The sequence below is a fragment of the Homalodisca vitripennis genome, chromosome X (genome assembly GCF_021130785.1).
Source record: "Homalodisca vitripennis isolate AUS2020 chromosome X, UT_GWSS_2.1, whole genome shotgun sequence".
Lineage (NCBI taxonomy): Eukaryota > Metazoa > Arthropoda > Insecta > Hemiptera > Cicadellidae > Homalodisca > Homalodisca vitripennis.
In genome coordinates this window covers 77,689,536-77,710,280 of record NC_060215.1, presented here as the reverse complement: position 1 = coordinate 77,710,280, position 20,745 = coordinate 77,689,536, and the positions used below count along the sequence as shown (strand labels likewise).

The 20,745-nt window shown below is 35.3% G+C and overlaps 1 protein-coding gene across 1 annotated transcript in view; it reads right to left on the bottom strand.

Moving 5' to 3' along the window:
• Window positions 1–4,411: 4,411 nt before the first annotated feature.
• Window positions 4,412–20,745, bottom strand: part of LOC124369239 (O-glucosyltransferase rumi homolog) — a 54,620-nt gene continuing 38,286 nt past the window's right edge. Inside the window, exons 5-6 of the mRNA XM_046827126.1 lie at window positions 16,276–16,508; window positions 4,412–9,041 (exon numbers count right to left, since the gene is read on the bottom strand). Coding sequence (XP_046683082.1) covers window positions 8,852–9,041; window positions 16,276–16,508 — 423 coding nt within the window. The 3' untranslated portion in view covers window positions 4,412–8,851. The remainder of the gene's footprint in view (window positions 9,042–16,275; window positions 16,509–20,745) is intronic.

Genomic DNA, 20,745 nt, shown 5'->3' with positions numbered 1-20,745 from the left:
CCCTCCTCATCGGGAAAGCAGCAAAACCTAGGTGTCTTAAAAGGTATCCAGTCATTTCCCGTAACCTACCGCTCGAACAAAAAGGCGTGGATGACAACGGAGTTGTTTAACGAGTGGTTTAAATTCATTGAACAGCGACATGAAAAAACAAAATCGTGAAATCCTCTTATTCCTTGATAACTGTTCAGTTCATACAACCCTCCAAATCTCTCGAATGTGAAAACTTCACTTTTTTCCACCCAAATACAACATCCAAGTTGCAGCCTCTAGACCAAGACATAATTCAAAACTTCAAAGCATTTTACAGACATGAAATAGTCAAGATTATACTGGATGGAATTGACAGTAATGAAACTCCAAACATCTCTATTCTCACAGCTATGTTGATTGTTGAAAAAGCGTGGAAAAGTGTGAGTCAAACGACAATATTTAACTGTTTTCGTAAGTCTGGATTCTGTGTTAACACACCCGATGAAGAACTTCAAGTTGTGCAGCGAACACCTTGGGAATCTCACCCTGTAATAGGAGATATTCCATTTGAAGATTTTGTGCAAGTTGATGGACGAAGTTGCAGTATGGGGAACCCTTACTGATGCTGAAATCTTGGCCGCTAAAGATGAAGAACAACCTGATGTTGATAACGATGAGGAAGACCAGGAGTTCCCGCCTGTCACACTGAAGGAAGCCAGCACATCCTTAGAAAAGCTGCGCCATTTTTCTCTCCAGGTAAAAGCATCGCAATAAACTACTGTAGTTAGCCTATCAATTTGTTAAACTGATTTAAAAATGCCATATTCTCCACACTGCAATTTATCCATAATTTTTTTACTAAATTTGATGTCCGAAAGTAGCGTAGACTTTTTTTTTAACCTTAGGGTCTTAGGGCTGTAAAAATCAGCTGTTTGTTTAGTTTAAAACTTCAATGTAAATACTGTATGTCATAAGTTATAATACAACCAACAAATTACGTAATTTTCGGCATTTGTTACGAAATACGCTGTGACAGTTCTTTTCTTTGCAGACAGAAGTTGGGCTGGAAGTGTTTGACGCACTATTTGTGTTAAAACAAGGTCGTCGATGAGGCACGAATCAAGAAGAAAAAGCAATCAAAGATAACAGATTTTTTCAATTAATCATTAGAAATTAATGTTCTTTAAGTTTTGTTAGTTTGCCCGTATGACATTGTGTGTTTAATAAAAAAAACTCTTGGTAATTCGAATAGTTTTCTTTTCCTCTCAATAAATCGAAAACTCTCGGTAATTCAAAACTCTCACTAATTCGAATTTTTTTGCATGTCCCGCCAATTTCGAATTATCGAGAGTCGACTGTATTGGAAAATTTTCCTGAGGCTGAAATGCTAACCAAAGTATCTGATACTATGGTTAAGAAATACTCCTTTGAAAAACCATATACGGTCTCTATCGGAAGTAGGGAGGAATGGATTAAAAGGGAGGCCTACCCTAAAAAAGGAGTCCTGAAGTTTTTCACCGATGGTTCACTCCTAGACTCTAGGGCAGGATATGGAATACATGGACCTGGAGTTGACATGGCTGTGCCCCTAGGAAGATATGCCTCAGTTTTTCAGGCGGAAGTCATGGCAATAGATTCATGTTCCAGAAGACTCACACAGTTGAGGACAAAAGGATTATCATACCTAATACTCTCTGATAGTCAGGCTGCACTGAAGGCACTGGATACCTGTTCGATTGATTCGAAAGCGGTCTGGGAATGCAGGAATGCTCTAGCAGAGCTAGCAACAAATAACAGAGTAACACTCGGTTGGGTGCCGGGTCATGAAGGAATTCATGGGAATGGAAAAGCGGACATCCTCGCCAAAAAGGGAGCAGAATCCACATTGGTGGGGCCTGAGCCAGGTTGTGGGATAGCCTTCTCTAACATTAAAGCTCTGGTTAAAGATTGGGAAAAGAGGACAAGATACAAGAATTGGAGCAGAGCCTCGGATTTAAGAATATCCAAAATGTTTATCTCTCCTTATGCAAAAGGGTGGATAGCTCTCCTAGACCAGAATAAGGAGGATATAAGACTGATATTAGGAATGTTGACAGGACATGGCCCTCTGAGGAAGCACCTTTTGAAGGTGGGCCTTAGTCGGAGCAGCGAATGTAGACTCTGTGGAGCACATTTGGTTGGATTGTCCTGCCATCGCAGAGACTAGGAAAAGATACTTGGGAGCATATCTCCTCAGCCCCAAGGACATCAGAGAACAGGAGCCCTTAAATCTGATTGGTTTTTGCAAAAGCTTCAGTTTTTGAGGGCACAAATTAAAGTAAGGGAGGCGCAAAGGTCCTTTTAGGACTAAGTGCGGGGACAAAGTGTCCTCTACCCTCAGAAGGAAAAAAAAAAAATTATTAAGATGATTGGACATTTATTTTAGAAGTTATAAATTTTAATGTTTCAAAAAACAGGTGTTTCCTCCAAAATTTTAAAATCACAAAGAAGTTCATATTTTGAAAGATTTTATACATAAAGTAATGAAAGTCACACCAAAATACTTCGTTTTCACTGCGTTAATGGGGAAATATATAGAGTTAGCCAACCTGCTGTTAGTATAGGGATACAAGTAGTATATCACTTTATGTGGGGTCCCTAAACTTTCTGGCAACACTGTATGTATAAATGTAGAGGCTGGGATATTGTTTAAAGCTATATAAATTGATCATTCGATGAGGCTATGCATTTGACGCATTATGTACGACTATCTTATAATTTGGCTCAAAGCAAAACGGTTCAAAAAATATATATATAAAAACAGCCTACCAGAGGCTGCCAGGCTTCAAAAAACTCTCCAATCTGATCACTCTAACCCAATGGGGTCCTTAGTAAAGGTCAATGGTGACCTTACCGAGAACAGGAAGGAGACCCAAGAGCTGCTCTTGGAAACGCACTTTCCGAGGGGTCACTTGACTCAAAATGAGGATACTTATTATCTAGTCAGGAAATAGCCAAGTCCAGTCAGCAGTCTAAAAGAATATTCACTCATGAAAGAATTAAATGGGCAATAAGATCCTTTAAGCCATTCAAATCTTCTGGGGTGGACGGAGTTTTTCCAGCCCCTCTTCAAGAAGGGTTGGACATCTTATTAAATACTCTAATTATTTTGTTTAGAAGCAGCTACGTCCTAAGATTTATTCCAAAGAACTGAAGGACGGCACTGGTTGTGATTGTGGAAAAAAGATAGGGATTCAACTCAACCCAACTCGTACAAACTCATAAGCCTAACCTCCTTCATGGTTAAAACTATGGAAAAAATAATCAATAGATACATTAGGGATTAAACCTTACTAGTACACCCACAGACTGTCTCAACACGTTTATGTAGAAGGTAAATCAACTACCACCACCGCCCTCCACAGCTTAGTGGAAGCGGTGGAGAACACCTTCAATCAAAAGGAAGCCCTAGTCAGCGTCTTCATGAACATTGAAAGGGCTTTCGACCGAGTTGCATATCAATCCATGGAGGCTGCTATGGAACGATTTGGAGTTCCCTCAGATGCAGTCAAATGGACAGTAGCCCTCCTAAAAAGCAGACAAGTGAAGGCAAAGAACAGAGACGAATCTGTCACCATCATGGCCCGGAAAGGCTGCCCCCAGGGAGGAGTTTTGTCTCCACATCCTGGATGAGAGGCTGACTTGGAACTCATATATTGAGAACATAATATCTAAAGCGACAATGGCCCTTGGGGCATGTAACAGACTCTTTGGATTTAAATGGGGATATTGAAACCCAAAATGATTTACAGGAATTATGAAACTAATAAAACCGATGGTCACATATGCTGCTTTAGTGTGGTGGCCGAAAGTCGAACAAACAACAGCTGTCAAGAGGCTACAGAGTCTTCAAAGGCTAGCTTGGGTAAGCATTACAGGAGCGATGAGCTCCTGCCCAACACTAACAAATGAAGCGGACCTGGGATACACTCCTCTGGGGCAGGAGGTGATGAGGACAGCCGCTCTAAGCGCAATGAAGCTTATAGGAACAAAGGTAATAAATACTACCTCCTTAGAAGGTCACACGAAGATACCAGGAATTTCCTGAGGCTGAAATGCTAACCAATGTGTCAGAAGCAATGGTTAAGAAATACTCCTTTGAAAAACCATATACTGTCTCTATCGATGGAAGGGAGAAATGGATTAAAAAGGAGGCCTACCCTACAAAAGGAGTCCTGAAGTTTTACACAGATGGTTCACACCTTGACTCTAGGGCGGGTTACGGAATATACGGACCAGGAGTTAACATAGCAGTGCCATTCGGAAAACATGCCACGGCCTTTCAAGCGGAAGTCATGGCAATAGAATCACGTGCCACAAGACATACAAATGAGGACAAAAAGAGCCAAATACTTAAAACTATCTGACAGCCAGGCTGCACTAAAGGCAGTTGATACCTGTTCATTTGATTCGAAAGCAGCCTGGGAATGCAAGAATGCTCTAGCTGAGCTGGCTACGAACAACAGAATAACACTCAGTTGGGTGCCAGGCCGTGAGAGCATTTATGGAAATGAAAAAGCAGACATCCTCACCAAAAAGGAAGCGGAGTCCATAATGGTGGGGCCTGAGCCAGCTTGCGGGATAGCTTTCTCCAACAGTAAAGCTCTTGTAAAAGTTTGGGAAAAGAGGATACGAAACATAATTGGAGTAGAGTCTCAGGATTAAGACAATCTAAAATGTTTATCTCTCCTTAAGCTAAAGGATGGGCAGCTCTCCTAGATCAGAGTAAGGAGGATATAAGACTTATATTAGGGATGTTGACAGGACATGGCCCCTTAAGAAAACACCTTATGAGGGTGGACATCATAGACTGATGAATGTAGACTCTGCGAAAAAGAGGAGGAATCAGCGGAATCATATTTGGTTAAATTGTCCTGCCATTTCAAAAATTCTAAAAAGATTCCTGTGAGCATATCTCCTCAGCCCCAATGATATCAGAGAACAGGAGCCCTCAAATCTGACCGGCTTCTTTAAAAGCCTCAGATTCTGAGGACACAAATATAAGTAAGGGAGGCGCAAAGGTCCTTTTCAGGACTAAGAGCGGGGACTTACCATCTTTTTCCCTCAGGATTATATAAAAAAAGTTTCAAGAAATGGATAAGGATTTTTACAAGGTGTGGCAAAAGATACATTCAGAGGAGGAATGGATGTGTGTTTTAGTTTAGAATAACTAATTTCTTTTAAAAATGTATTAACAAATATGTCGTTTTCTAAAATTTTGATTAAAAAAGTATTATTTCTTCTAGTCATAAATCATTAAATTAGTGTCACATCCTGAATGTATAATAGTTGATTGTATTAGTACCACAAATAAATACAATCAAAGGTTTAACTCACACTGTAAACATTTTTATTTTCAGCCGGTTTTATTTGAGCCTGTTAATGCAAGTGCCTATTTTTAATTTAAAGGTCTATAATTCCTGTAAGGTGGTCAAAAACCTTTTTTTTATTAGATCACTTCTCAAAGAGGCCTATCCTCGAGGTCTGTTGTCATTCATTTTTGTGTGCCTGTCTGTCCGAATGCTATCTCAAAAACAAACTGACATAGACATGAAACTTTGCATAAACTTCAGTTTTATACAAGGAACATCGAGTTCAATGGTGGTGCATGTCCAATCATGGAATTTGAATGAGCGTCATTGAAGCCTATAACTGACTCAATTTCTAGTTTGTCTACTGAGGGGATGAAACGTTTATTTTCTGTATTACTGCTGCCTGTCCGCAGAGCATATCAAGAATGGAATGAGCTCTGGACTCTGGAATTTTGATTGCAACCTTGGGAACCGTATTATGCAACACGTGGTGTGTCATACTCCTACCTTGTTTGTATATAGACAAGACACAGTTCAATTATGGTTTCATATGTGATTCTAAAGATCAAAATTACCAAAGGTTATGCAAATATGGCAACTTGGATAATACAGAAATTATGAGTATAATTTTAAAATTACTTCAAGTTTTTGTATATTGTGAATATACTGAAATTATTAACGCAACTTAAACTTTACACAAAACGCCATCTGATCTTTCTCAATTTGCAATACGAGTAAAAACGTGTCTTACACAGTATGTAATAAAAAATAATTGGCCCTGTATACTGAAATAGTTTTTTTAATGAAACGCTATCGTGTTAATAGAATCCAACATAGGACTTTCAGTTTAGTAGCTAAATCCATATTATCCTTCTTTAAAAGATGTGCAAGTGTTACAAATCCACATATAAATCTTTAACGAAATCAGATAGTTATAACGTATTTGACCTCTTGCCCCCCCCCCCCCTCTTTGGAGTAAACCAACAAACTTTATCTAAACAAACAATAATTAAGACGGACTGAAAATAAAAAAGTAATATGGATTATTTATCAATAAGAACGGTCTCCCCAGCTGACTTGATCTCCAAACGTCACATCCGCTCATTTCAAAATTTCGAAAATCTTACTATTCATCATTACAAAATTCTTATCATGTCTATTGGAATAGTTATATCTATAAGGCAATTTATATTCCTGTCTACTACTGTTATAATGTTTAATCAAAACCAGAACCTCCCATGCTATAATTATTTGGATTTATCCTTACTACATAAAAAAGAGCAACACCCTACAGATATGACATATCTGCATTACAAGTACGACCTGTTTGAAATGTATAGTATACATTTGTTTAGGACTAAATATTCCTGCCAGTTAAATCACAAAAAGGTAGATTTCACTGAATGGGATCTACCATCCTGAAACGTCAAACTAAATATGCATGATGCAACACCTCCAAATATTTCAAAACTATATCGCCTTAAAACCTTGGTAACAAAAATCTTAAAACATACATTTGTTTGTAAAAAGTAAAATTGAGTTAGTTACAATTGACCAGAAATTATGTTTGTTGGCATATTTACTTATAATGATCAAATATATACTACCACCAAAGGAATGGTTATATCACAATTTTTCTCAAAATAAAAACACAAACAAGACTTTTAGAATTCTCAGGTCATTCACAACATTTGTTAAGCGTTTTATTCTATCATAAAGTTTTTCAGATAACAGAGGTACAAACCTTTGAATAATACACAATATTAGTATGGAAATAATAGTGAACACATTATAAGCATAATTTATAGCCAATTGAAACTGAAGTCATACAATGTTTGGGTAAGTTCTTTGGCCAGTTTCAACCAATAGAAAGTTTCAGGATGGGGCATTCACAACTGAACAAAATTTCGGTATGGGATATTTTAAAACATAAATTGGAATTGAGACAACATTTTTAAGCAATTTAAAGCTACTGTTACTCTTAATATATTTTTCATAAAAACAATCATTCAAAAGTTTTGGAATATACAAAAAAATTCAATCTTTATAAAAATTTGAGATAACAGCACATTTGAAATCTACCTTTCTTCAAATTAAGCCAGAAGGAAACTTGTACCTCTTGATGTAGTTTCAAAAATTGTATTATGGCTGCCGTTATAACAACTCTCAATATATTGGATTAATATGGAAAATTAATTCATAGCTATTACTAAAAAGATTAAAATAAGTATATAAATTGTTTGTTTCAAATTGATTATTGGCTATAGTTGATGGAAGATTTGAAAGGATAGAAGGATTTTGATGCTTTTAACTAGTCATTGTCTAGACACTAATTTAAACTTAATATTTTATAGAATGCATGTTCATACAACTGCATTATGTCGTGATTTCGTACAATGTGGATAGTAACCATTTTGAAACTTTCTATTGGTTAAGTCTTTTATTGGTATAGAACTTATCCGAGAAATGTATTGTAACTTATCCGTGTGTATTGTTTATGTAAAAATTTTAGTTTGAATTAGCTAGAAATTATGACATTTCACCTCTATTTCCGCAATATTACTGTTTATTATTCAACACTGCACCCTGTTAATTAAATTATTTACCGATACAGACACAATATTACAGTTTTGTAATACATATTATTATTATGTAATAATTTAAAACTTTTATTGGCCTTACACTTTTGACATCTCTTGCTCTTTAAAGTAGACGGCCATTCACAATTTGGGAAAAGAATGGTTGTATATAAGTCTTTTTTTTGTTTTTTTTTTTTTAAAGTTCTAAAAACTAATTTTAGCAACATTTTACTATCTCACATTGTTTTTACAAACTTGAAGTGTTTGTTTACAAATGTTACATTTGTACATTCAACCTCATAAAATAAATGTATATAACATGACAAGTGTATATTTATTGGTACATAAATAGACTTCAGAATTTTAGAAAGACAGCAATACCAATTACTTGATGTATTGAGTATGAAAATATTTGTTATGAATTTCTAAAAGAACGCATGAAAACATGAAATAGTACCCTGCTATTTTAGAAACTGCTAGAGCCCAGATCTAGGGATCAGGAGGATTGATAGAGAGAGAGAGAGAGACATTGATGAACAGGTGCGACAGATAACTAATTCCCGGTACTTGGAGTGGAGGGGAAATGGGCTGCATTATCTCAGGAATGGTAAAATAACAGGAAACGATGTTGCTCATGCGATCTAGCGGTCAGAGTTTGCTATACTGATGCAAGCATAACATTAATCGCCCAGATCGAGATGGTTAGTTCTTGGAGGGTTAATAATTACATAAATATATAGAGTAATACAAATATTTGTTACAAAAATAAGAGTTACATGTTTGGAATAGTACTGCAGAATCTGCAGAATAAAGAGCATATGCATTTACAGCTCCAAAAAATTTTGTTCATCCAGTCCTAAAACCTAACAACAAATGCATAGCTAAAAGAATTTTCAGTTCTATTTTTACAACAGCTTGTAACAATAAATTACAAAAACATTAACACCTAAATTATACTATTTCTATCTCAGTTCCATGAAGTTTTGGTTTAAAATTCAGTAATCTAGAGTATTTCTTTAGTAGTAACTTCCAATAACAAAAGACTTCCTTGTTCCTTAAATGATTCCAGATGAAATCCCTTCCCATCTTTGCAATTTTATGGGCTATGTCATCATGGTGTTTGAAAAAATCCAACAGGTCTCTGCAACAAAACGAAACAATAATTTAAACAACATTTGATATGGGTGAGGTTATGTCAGTCTTGTTATTACTTCCCTCTCCCCTAAATTGTACCCAATGTTATGCCTTATAATGATGCTTCTTAATCATGTATTTATACATTTTTATATACCTTAAATTCATAAAGAAATATTTCTCCCACTACCATGGGCTCTGAAATTGATCCATAGTTGCAAGGTCTATACCCGTGATGTACTGTTTTATAGTACGGTAAGAAGCACCAGACTGTTGATGAGTCATGGGCTAAACCCTTCACCACTTATTTGTCACATAAAGCATGTCAGCCCGTCATGGCATTGAGATATTTCCATGTATCAGATACAACAAAAATGAGAAAAACATGTGTCATCACCACAAACCTTTACTACTTCATGATAGTTCTATACACCAATATAATTCCTCCCAATAATTCCTCTTCCAAGTAACAATGCTCCTACAATAGTCTGACAATGTTTACAAAGAACAGTGAACAAATCCTGTGGAACTAAAACAAGGATTTAGTAATAATTTAGAAATTCTTTTAATTTAAAGGATTTTTAAATTCAAAAGACATGAGCTAAAAATTCTATTCAGTTGTACAGTAGATTTATATTGGGAAAGTAAAAAACTTTTAAATTGGACAAAATTCATAGCTAACTTAAAACCAATAGTCAACTTCAGTATTAAACAGTATAACTTATTCAATTTTTAAGTCAAACTTTCCTCTGTTGATTAAATTCTAAGTTAAAATAAAAGATTGTGAAAAAAGTATCCTAAAGCAGAAATAGCAAGAGCAAAAGTTAGAAATTACAGTTTTTTAAAGCAATATAACTAATATACGATTTCTTAAATAGGTTATCTCTGATTCAGACTATACCAGTTGAATCTGGCAGGGGGGCTGTATAAGGCAAGAATATATTATATGCAGAGAATAGAAGATCAAATAATTAACGTCTTAACGGTATTTTTTAACCAAAAATTACGTTGGTTTGCTGAATTTGTTTGTTAGCTGCTTTTTACAGAGATAGGTTTGAAGGTTTAGATATATACTTTTTTATGTAAAAAGTTATTTTTAGTGCCTTTTTTCAAATTTTTATATATTGTCCACTAAATAATGTTCACTGCCCAGTCTGTATGATCACGCAAACAAAGCCAATCGACTATTTGTTCATTTGATATTTCTATGTTACAATAAACACTAGAAATAAAACTATTACATACTCCATGATAGATGACATAAAAGAACAACACGTGGTAGCTGTCTGCACTAAGCAACTGCAGCAAACTCACCAAGGTACTCATGACAAAAAGGGCCAAGGAAGTGCTGACATTTATTAGAAAATGCCATAACTACTTGCAAGATGCATGGTTGTCATAGAAATGCTTCTTGTACAATATTACAGCAGACAACAGACTAAAACAGGAATTATATAACAATGCGTAACATTACATCAGTAGCACAATTTTACACAATCTCTATTAATATTATGTCAAAAATTGTGAAGAGGTTAGTTGAAACCTTTATTACCACACAGGTGTTAACACGGGCAATCCCACTTTGTTTTCAACTGCCATGCCCATGTTATCACATGCCAAACAGTTGCTTCACTACACAATGCTTGGCAGCTGTAAGATGATACACCTTGGCCTCTAGTAGTGCTTATTTGAATTACTACGAATTCACAGTAGCTGTTTAATTGCTACTACACTCTGACGGTCAGCTAAGGAACTATCATGAAATAGACAATAGACAATTATATTTATTTCCATTACGCATATTAACAATGCAATAGGACACGTCATTTCTATGTTATAATATAAAACTGTTATGGTAACATCATAATTTTATACACAAAAAGTATTTAAAAATTGTACATTGTATGAGTAAAATTAGTTAAAAGCTTAGGATTAAGGTGCCTTAATATAGGAAGTTGTTTTAAGCAGTTTTGTGAAACAGAAGAAAATGCAAAATGAAAGAGGCCTAACTCAAGTGCAAACTGAGATATCTAGTTGACAGTGATGGATAAAAGTGGTACTTGACAGAAATTACTTAATCAAAATACAGATTAATATGAACAAGACACAAGAAGTATTTGAGAGACAAAGGTGGTACTTAACAGAAATATTGACAAAGGTGGTACTTAACAGAAATAACTTAATCAAAATACAGAATTACATGTGGGACTTAGAAGCTAAGACTAAAGTATTCATCAGTTGTGTAAAATGCTTGACTCTTTAACAGTTTAGTAATAATATTTTTAAAATTTGTGTATGTCATGTTTCTAATAGCTAATGGTAATTTGTTAAACAATTTAAGTTGTTGATATACATGGCTGTTTATTGTTTTAGAAAGTCTTACCGAAGGTGTCGCCAGATTGTTTCTTTGCCTAGTTAGATGATCATGAAAGGAGCTTTGGCAAGAAAATGAGTCTATGTTTTCTTTGACATAAATTAAATTGCTTAAAATATACAAGGACGGCATTGTCATAATTTCTAACCTTTGAAAACTTGCCTTACAGGATTGTCTGTTGGTAAGGTTATCTAAGATTCTAATGGCTTTTTTCTGCCAAATGAAAACTTTTGAAGCGTGACATGAATTGTCCCAAAAGCGTATTCCATATGTCATTAGTGAATGGAAAAGACCATAATAGGATAGTATAAGAGTGTCTAAGTTAACTGATTGTTTAAGTTTTCTGAGTAGAAATACAACACATGACAGTCTTTTGCACAGATTTAGTATATGAGGCTCCCAACTCAGCTGATTGTCCAGGGTAAAACCCAACAACTTTACACACTCACTTGTGTTGTCCTCAGCAGGAATATCTCTTAGAGAGAAGTAGATTAACTCAGTCTTGTTATCACTTATAACTAGATTATTTAATTGAAACCACATTTTTGCTGAATCAAATGCATTCTTAATTTTTGGTTTAACATTTTCAAAGTTATCATCAGAGCAGATAAGTGTGGTGTCATCTGCGTAAAGTACGCAAAGAGAAGGAATATTACAATACATATCATTAACAAAAATCAGATAGAGAAAGGGCCCAAGGACAGAGCCTTGAGGGACACTGGAATCACTTCTTGATAGGTTGAACTATTGTTATTGACCACCACTTTTTGTTTCCGCTCAGACAGATAGGATTTTATTAAGTTCAATTCATTATCTCTAATACCATAGAAAGATAATTAAATTTGTCATATAAAATATCAAAAGAAAGACAATCAAAGGCCTTGGTTAAATCTATTAAATTAGAGGCTATTATTGATTTGTTTTCAAAACCAGTTAATATACAGGATTCTAAAATAACTGCTATTGCAGAGCAGGTGTTGTGCTTTGGTCGAAACCCATATTGGTGCTGATACAGTAAACTATTAGTACTAAAATATTCATACAACTGAAGTATTAAGCAGGATTCAATAATCTTTCCAATAATCGGGACAATAGCAATGGATCGATAACATTCAGCTGAATTACAGTTGCCTTTTTTAAAAATATGGGTTACTCTTGTTAATTTTAAACAATTTGGAAATATACCATTTACAAGAACTAAGTTGATTAAATATGTAAGAGGGCTAACTAAAGTATTCCCTAATGCTTTGATAACATAATTGGAGAGGCCAAACACATCTTCGCTTTTACTGTTACTAAGGTTAGACACAACTGATAGTATTACATCAGAATCAACATGTTGCCAACCAAAACCAGTTTCAGGTATAGGCTTATCAAAGTTTAAAAGAAAGTCAGAATGGCTTCTGTACATGGAACCAGCATCTAAGTCTACACTGCCTTGAAGATTTTTTACAAGTGCTGAAACATTAACAAAATAGTTATTAAGACACTCAGGAGTAATATGTATTTCTGGTCTGCACTTAACCGAGCCCGACTCCCTCCTGATTACATTCCAGGCCATTTGGAATTTATTTTTGGCGTTTAAAATGAGGTCGTCATTGGCAGTTTTCTTAGCATTTGCTATAAATTTCTTATAAAGTTTCTTAAAATTAGTGTACCTATTCTTATCATTTACACTTTCAGTACCTACATTTCCATCTGTCATACAACATTAATAAGATATCAAGACTTGTACGCAGCGCCGGAGTGAACCAGTTATTAAAGTGAGCACCAGTCTTCTTTTTAGATTGCCCAGTACCTTTTTTTTGGTTTTACCTCAATTACAGGACACAGCTCATTATGAGAAGGGGTTAGAATATTTAAAAGTTTACAAAAGCAATATTTACATCCACAGTTTCATACAAATACGACCAATCAACAGAAGACAGACAATTTATTAAGTTATACAATCTAAAATTATTAATTAAGCGTTTAGTTTTGATGGGGGTTTCCTTGCCACTTTGGTGAGTCAAAATGAGCTTTACCCAGACACCTGCATGGTCAGATAAAATATCTTGGTCGAGTAACGAGACCTTAAATAATTAGAGGTTAGGTTAGTATATAAATTGTCAAGACACACCCTGAAACGCGTTGGAGTAAAATTAGTACCATAAAGATCAAATGATCTCAACAAATTTAAAAATTCATAGGTCTCAGAGCTACCCTTGTCTAAAACATCTATATTGAGATCACCAGCTAGAGCTAAGTGATCATTAGGTTTTACACATTTACTAGTTACATGTAACAATAAGTTTTCTAGGATATCCATAAAAGTCTTAAAATTAGAATCAGGTGTTTGATTGATATATACAAACAACTACAAGAAGGAGGAACTACTTAAGAAAGGACATGGTGAAGTTTTATCCAGACGTTAGAAACAGAACGTTGTTTTCTAGTTTTTTCAATAGCATTTTTAAAGTTGCTGTTTTATATATATATATATATATATATATATATATATATATATATATATATTACTTTACTTTGAATTCTGTCATACTCAGAAAGCAAACAGAGATTGGGTTACAGTCTATGTTCGGCAACAGCCTAATTAGTATTCTTTATCAGACCCTTCAAGTGTCTGGGAATGCAGACAGTGCTTAGCATAATCCAGGTCTGCCACCCAGATGTTATAAAAGGGTTTATTTAGGGTTCACAGGAGTTCGGGCCTTACATGAAAATACATTAGACATCCATAACATTGAGGGGACACGAGGCAGTAAAAACATAAAATAACAAAAACCATCATCCGGGATATCGGCATGCCACTAATGGACCGCTGTGGGAAACTAATTCCGCCCTGGGAGGTCACATGTGGAGAACCTAAATTATTACCAGAAAACCCAAACAAGGAGCCGAGGATACTTCTCATGGGCTGAACCCCCTCAGCTGAGTCAATCAGAGAGTCAGAACCCCCAGGGTGTGACACTGTAGAGGAGGCTCCACCTTCTCTGGAGAGGAAAGGCACTACCTCCTCTGGAGAGGAAAGGCACTACCTTAGTATATAACCCACCAAAACTTATCAAAAACTCTATGTCTTGTCTGGTGTTAAAAGTCCAATTCAGTATACCTGCTGTCTCTATTTAGTAGTCTTAATATATATCTAAGAATCTCCTGTAGCATTGTCCATTTGTAACAGTAACTATTATTCAGTAATTGATTGTTAAATATATCTTAATAAATAATAATTCACACAAGCATAACGGTTTAGCCCATTATTGCCATCCTCCTTTAAAAGTTATACCCCAACCATACATTAGACTACTGTCATTGTTTTATTTTATATTTTGATTATGGTTCAGATGATATGGCATTATGAATTATTTATAATAATGATAAGGATGTTTTATCCATTTGATATTTATCCAGATGCGTTGTTGTGAGTTAGGCATTCAGTAGTGTATAACTTTTCTGAGAATGATTGCGCTCGGGACATGGACTTTAGTTTATTAACCACAATGACATGACAAATCAGAGATTCTGGTGGCAGTTTGGAAATGAAGATATTACTGAAGTTGATCATGGCATGAGAAACACGTTACGTGTATGTTGACAGTGGAGCAGCTCTGTGCACTGCAAATAAATCCGACAGTACCGGTTTATGTTGTGTCCAAAAAACCAAAATAAAATCCATAAATTATAGTAAACTATGTATTTATTGACAGTACTGCCAGGGTAACAGGACAGGAGTACAAGACTGAACGGACGCATACGGCCAGAGTCCTAAGGGGAGGGCAGCTCATAACAGCCATGCACAGGACCTTGGATCTTCTTATCAGTTGTTGCAGACATGTACATGGATGTTTTATTGTCATCCTCTAAATCACACCAGGACGTTCTCTTATACAGATATATTTCTTTTTCGAATAACAATATACTTAATATAAGTTTTCAAACTATTTACAAAAATAACAAATTTCCAGTTATATTGAGAAAATGTTAACACTTTTCTAGGATCTAAAGGGAGACAATATGGAAGACTCTAAGGTAAGCGTACCCAAGATAAACTAAAGTCCCATAATTAGGCTTCAGAACCTAATATTTACAAAGATTTCGTGATTATTTGATATGTGAGTACAATCAAGGTTTTTCAAGAGTCCTCCCTAATGGTTTTGAAAACATACAAATACTCGTAACGATACGAATCATGTGAAATCCTGATGGTAATTTTAATGTTTTAACAATTCTGGTTAAGAAGAAAAATTTCATTAACATTATCATGGTTTTCTGTGGATTTATGTGGTTTGGGTGTGAAATTTTAACAAAATGTTCTTAGCCAACATGTAAGAGGTGAAACGAACATGTGTATAAGTACCAATTAAATCCATTTTGTGGTTTCAGAGATTTCATACATCATAACTAGTGATGTCTCAGCCTGTATAACATGTGTAAAGAGCAGTTTCATACATACAGTATGTCTTGTGCATAGCTGGCCTACACTCATATGTCACAAATTACATCCCTTGTACATAACTAGTGATGTCTCAGCCTGTATAACATGTGTAAAGAGCAGTTTCATACATACAGTATGTCTTGTGCATAGCTGGCCTACACTCATATGTCACAAATTACATCCCTTGTACATAACTGCTTGCACTGTGATTTAGGACAACAGTTTAATTGAACTACTCACACATACAAAAGATGAGCTCTTGATTACTAACTGACCCTTAAACAATCAAACAAGTTTGATATAATGTATATATCTATATCAAAACATAAAGGGCACTCTCTTATTCACTTAGAATTTAAACAAAGCAAGTCTACAAAATAGAGTCTGCGCTGTATGATATTTTCTTTCATGTTATAATTTTTTGAAATTAGTTACCTTAATTCTTTTTTGGTGGCATTACTCTTGACAGGAATGTAATGTACCCAGGGCTTGAGAGCAGTGTGGAAGAACTCCAGCCACTCATTTCCCACATTAAAAACAAGAGATTCGCATAAGAAAAGGTGCTTCAGACGGAAACTGGCTGCAACACCTCTAAAGTTGAACAGGTACTTGTACTTGCAGTGATCCTCTAGCGCCACCTCCTCTGCAGGAGGTGAATACAAAGTGTCCTAAAATCATAAAAGTTTATAATTATGTCACTTTTTCATCAAATTTGCTCTTTAACTGCAACATTTAACTTTGCAGGTTGTAAGTATGGTGCTTGGCTAAACAAGCAACCATGGCATTGGCATATGATTTTAACATTACAAAGCCATTACAGAATGATTCAAAGCAGTCTGGGCCAGAATTCCAATTTTTTTAACTCCTAGGTCAAAGCCCAAACCTGTGATCACCTTCCCACACCACAAGAATTCAGAGGCCAACCCCATACAAAAAGAAGAATTTATAAAAGAAACTCAGAGATTTGGTTTAATTTAAAAAATTTAGAGCATATGTATATTTTATAAAAAATTGAGATGTTTAAAATTGTTTTTTTTTTTTATCCAAATCTGTGCCCCTCTGAGTTTATGCATTAAGCCATGGCCTATGTTGACCTTATGGGAAATTTGTCTCTTGAGGTGGCAAAGCCAGCCATACCACACAAACTATAAAGCCACTAGAATGTGAAGTTCTAAGGATGACAAACAAAGCTTAAGGAAATCTAAATGACAGCTATGTAAATACTTATCTCTTTGCAGATGACTTGGGGCTATTGGTTAGTGCTGAATCAGCCTTGGACAGTGTAAATAAACTTAGCGATAAGAATTCTACTGTCTTGGATTGGTGTTCTGCAAATAAACTTTGCATAAACATTGAAAAAGTTCAAGACCTACCTCTCAATTTGTACAGTAAAAGTAGCGAAAATAGTATTAAGTTTCTTGGAATATATGTTCAGTCGAATCTCAAGTGGCATAATCATATTAACTATATAGCCTCTCGAGTTGCTAAAGGTGTTTTCTTAATTAGGGCATTAAAGAGCACAATTTCAATTGATTATTTATTGTTTGTGTACTATGCTTATGTTCATAGCTTTATCACTTATGGAATCACCTTATGGGGCAATACACAGTATGCAACAAAACTTTTTATTCTGCAAAACAGAGCTGTTAGATTGACTGCTGGTGTATCTAACAGAGATCACTGTAAAGCTTGGTTTGCAAAGTTTAATATTTTAACCCTGCCATAGGTTTATGTATTAAGTGTTTTGATGTATGTTAAAGATAACTTGAATGACCTTGTTAGCCTTAGTGATAACCATAACTATTTTACGAGAAATAGGAATGATCTGTTGCTGATGAAGTGTAAATACACAAGCACGCAAAGTAGCTTTAGGTATCTGGGAATCAAATTGTACAATCCTTTACCTGAACATATAAAAAAATTATCTAGGCCTAGGTTTGAAACCTCCATAAAAAACATGTTGCTTAAGAAGTGTATATATAGTGTAAATGAATTTTACAATGCTAGTAATAGTATGCTTCTTTAACTTGTTTCACATGTTATAACTTGTTGACGTTGTTATACACTATTGTAGTGTCCTGACAATAAATGATTTGATTTGAATAAATATAAATAACAGAGATTTTGAATTAAACAAAATTTCATACAATACAGGACAGGACTGACATAACATAATCTTACAAAATCCATAATGATTAAGAAAAAGTTAAAATTTATTGGCACAAGGACCAAAAAGGGCAAGGCAAAGTCAAAAATGAGTAACAATATAATAATCTACATATACAGATAAAAACCTGAATAAGTCGAACATTTCTCCACCAACACAAAATACATATATAATTGTGTGTATTTTGTTTTGTTTTAGCGTGTCCCATGAAAGCACTAATTGTAAAGTTTTTTTACAATATGCTGTTAATTAGCAGAACATAATTAACTACAACAGCTTCATAAGGACAGTGACAATGGCCCTGGGTGCTGCCTGCCTCAGAAAATTAAAGAAACCTAGAAAGAAATTAAAACCTAAATTCTTTGCAGATGAAGAAGCCAGCAGGCTTAAAGAAAACTTTCTAAGACTACAACATCAGTTTGAAACAACAGGGGATCTCGACATCAAACAAGACGCAGCAAATGCAAAGAAATCCTATGACCAACGCTTAAAACTACTGAGACAAGAGGCCTCCGCCAACTTCATAGAAAGAGCTGACGACAAGCCCAAAGCCATGTGGAAAATAGTTAATAATGCCTGTAACCAAAACAGGAGCTCTACAGATGACATAAAACTGAAAATAAATGGACAACTTTCACATAACCCTCAAGAAGTCGCCAATCATCTGAATTTATTTTTTGTTAATATGGCAGAAACAACACTACAAAAAATCCCAGCGGATGAGAAGAAAGAATTGGAATCTGTGGAACCACATGAAACAGCATTAATGGAAACAATGACCAAAACGAGCATCGAAGAGGTTAAAGATACAATTAAAAACCTCAAATTCAAAAATTCAGCCGGTATTGATGAAATTTCTTCCAAAGTATTAAAATTTTGTGCTGACGAACTAGCCCCCCCCCCATTGGTTGCCATATTCAACAAATCTTTTAAAGAGGGTCAATTCCCCTCAAAATTAAAAATTTCGAAAGTGTTCCCTAAATTTAAAAGTGGGTGCAAACATGATGCAAACAACTACAGACCAATTTCACTGATTTCAACATTTTCAAAATTATGTGAAAGAATTGTTCTTCAAAGACTCCTGGACCATTGCGCTCAGCACAATCTCTTAAATGAAAACCAACATGTATTTACAAAAGGGAAGTCAACTACAACGGCATTGATCAAACTAATTGAATCAGTGACAGACAGCATTGAAGAGGGAAAATTGACCACAGCTTTGTTTCTTGATTTAAGTAAGGCGTTTGATTGCCTCAGCCACAACATCATTCTGAAGAAATTGGAATTGCTTGGAATCAAAGGGACAGCAAATAATTGGTTTGAGAGCTACTTAAAGGGTTGTACCCAACTAGTAGAGCTCTACCACTCATAAAATGGTATCACAAAGGTAGTCAGATCAAAAGTCCTTCCAGTGCTGAGAGGTGTGCCACAAGGTTCCGTATTAGGACCAGTGATTTTCATTCTCTTTACCAATGATCTACCCCAACACCTAGGAAACTACTGCACACCTCTAATGTATGCGGACGACACTACCTTATTTCTGACCCAACGTTCAGCAGATGGCCTTGCAGTCTCATCTTATACAGCTCTCAACATGGCCATCCAATATTGCTATGGAAATGACCTTGTAGTAAATCCATCAAAGACTAACCAAATCGCTTTTGGAAGGAGAGCATCAGAAGTCCCAACCATTTCAGATGTCAGTATTGAAGATCATTTAAAATTCCTTGGAGTAACAGTGGATACCGAACTAAATTGGATTAATCACGTCGACAATCTTAGTAAAAAACTCAACACTGGTCACTTTGTCATCAAGCAAATTCTTTCTCTCAGTAGCCTTGAAACAGCAAAAATAACTTACTTTTCCCTTTTTTAGTCTCACCTGCGCTATGGTCTTGCTGCCTGGGGTGGAACTACTGCTTCAAATCTCCAACGGATACTTATCATGCAAAAGAAATTTATTAGAACACTGGCGGGACTACAACCTCTGGAGAGCTGTAGAGAGGCATTCAAGTCTCTGAGGATTCTCACTGTCATTTCGCTTTACATTCAAGAAGTAATAATGTACGCTGATGGGGAGAATCTTCCAAGGACCAATGATGTACACCAGTACAACACCAGAAATGTACACCTCTACAACCTTCCTGTACATCGTCTGAGGCTTTATGAGCGAAAACCATCATATATGGGAATGAAGCTCCACAATCTCCTACCACCTCACCTGCTGTCCAAAAGAGGAAAGGAACTCAAGATAGCACTAGATCAATGGCTTCTAGACCGGCCATTCTACACGCTGGAAGAGTATCTTCAAAAAACCTTTTCCTGATGTTAATGTATTTAATGACAATGTTTATAATCTCAAAGATTGTAAATAAAGATATTCTCATTCTCATACAGAGGACTGTTGATTTGTAAGAAATCTATTTTATGCAATCTCTATAAAATTCTTCCAATACATAGCTTTACTTTTTCTTTCGTATTTTTAACCCTCTCCTACTAATGACTCAAATCAAGCAGTCATGTACAACAATTCAGATCAACTTAACCAACTTCGGCTGATAAGTGCTGGTCTCCAGTGGTGATATTCTGAATTACAACAGATAGTTTGCAGTTAAGAGAATACTGTTCTGTCTTGAATACCATGTTCATATTTATTTTAAAATTATATAATTATTATTGGGATTTTTCAAAAATAGATGTATAAATTCGTTCAACAGTGAAATTAAGATATGATAAGA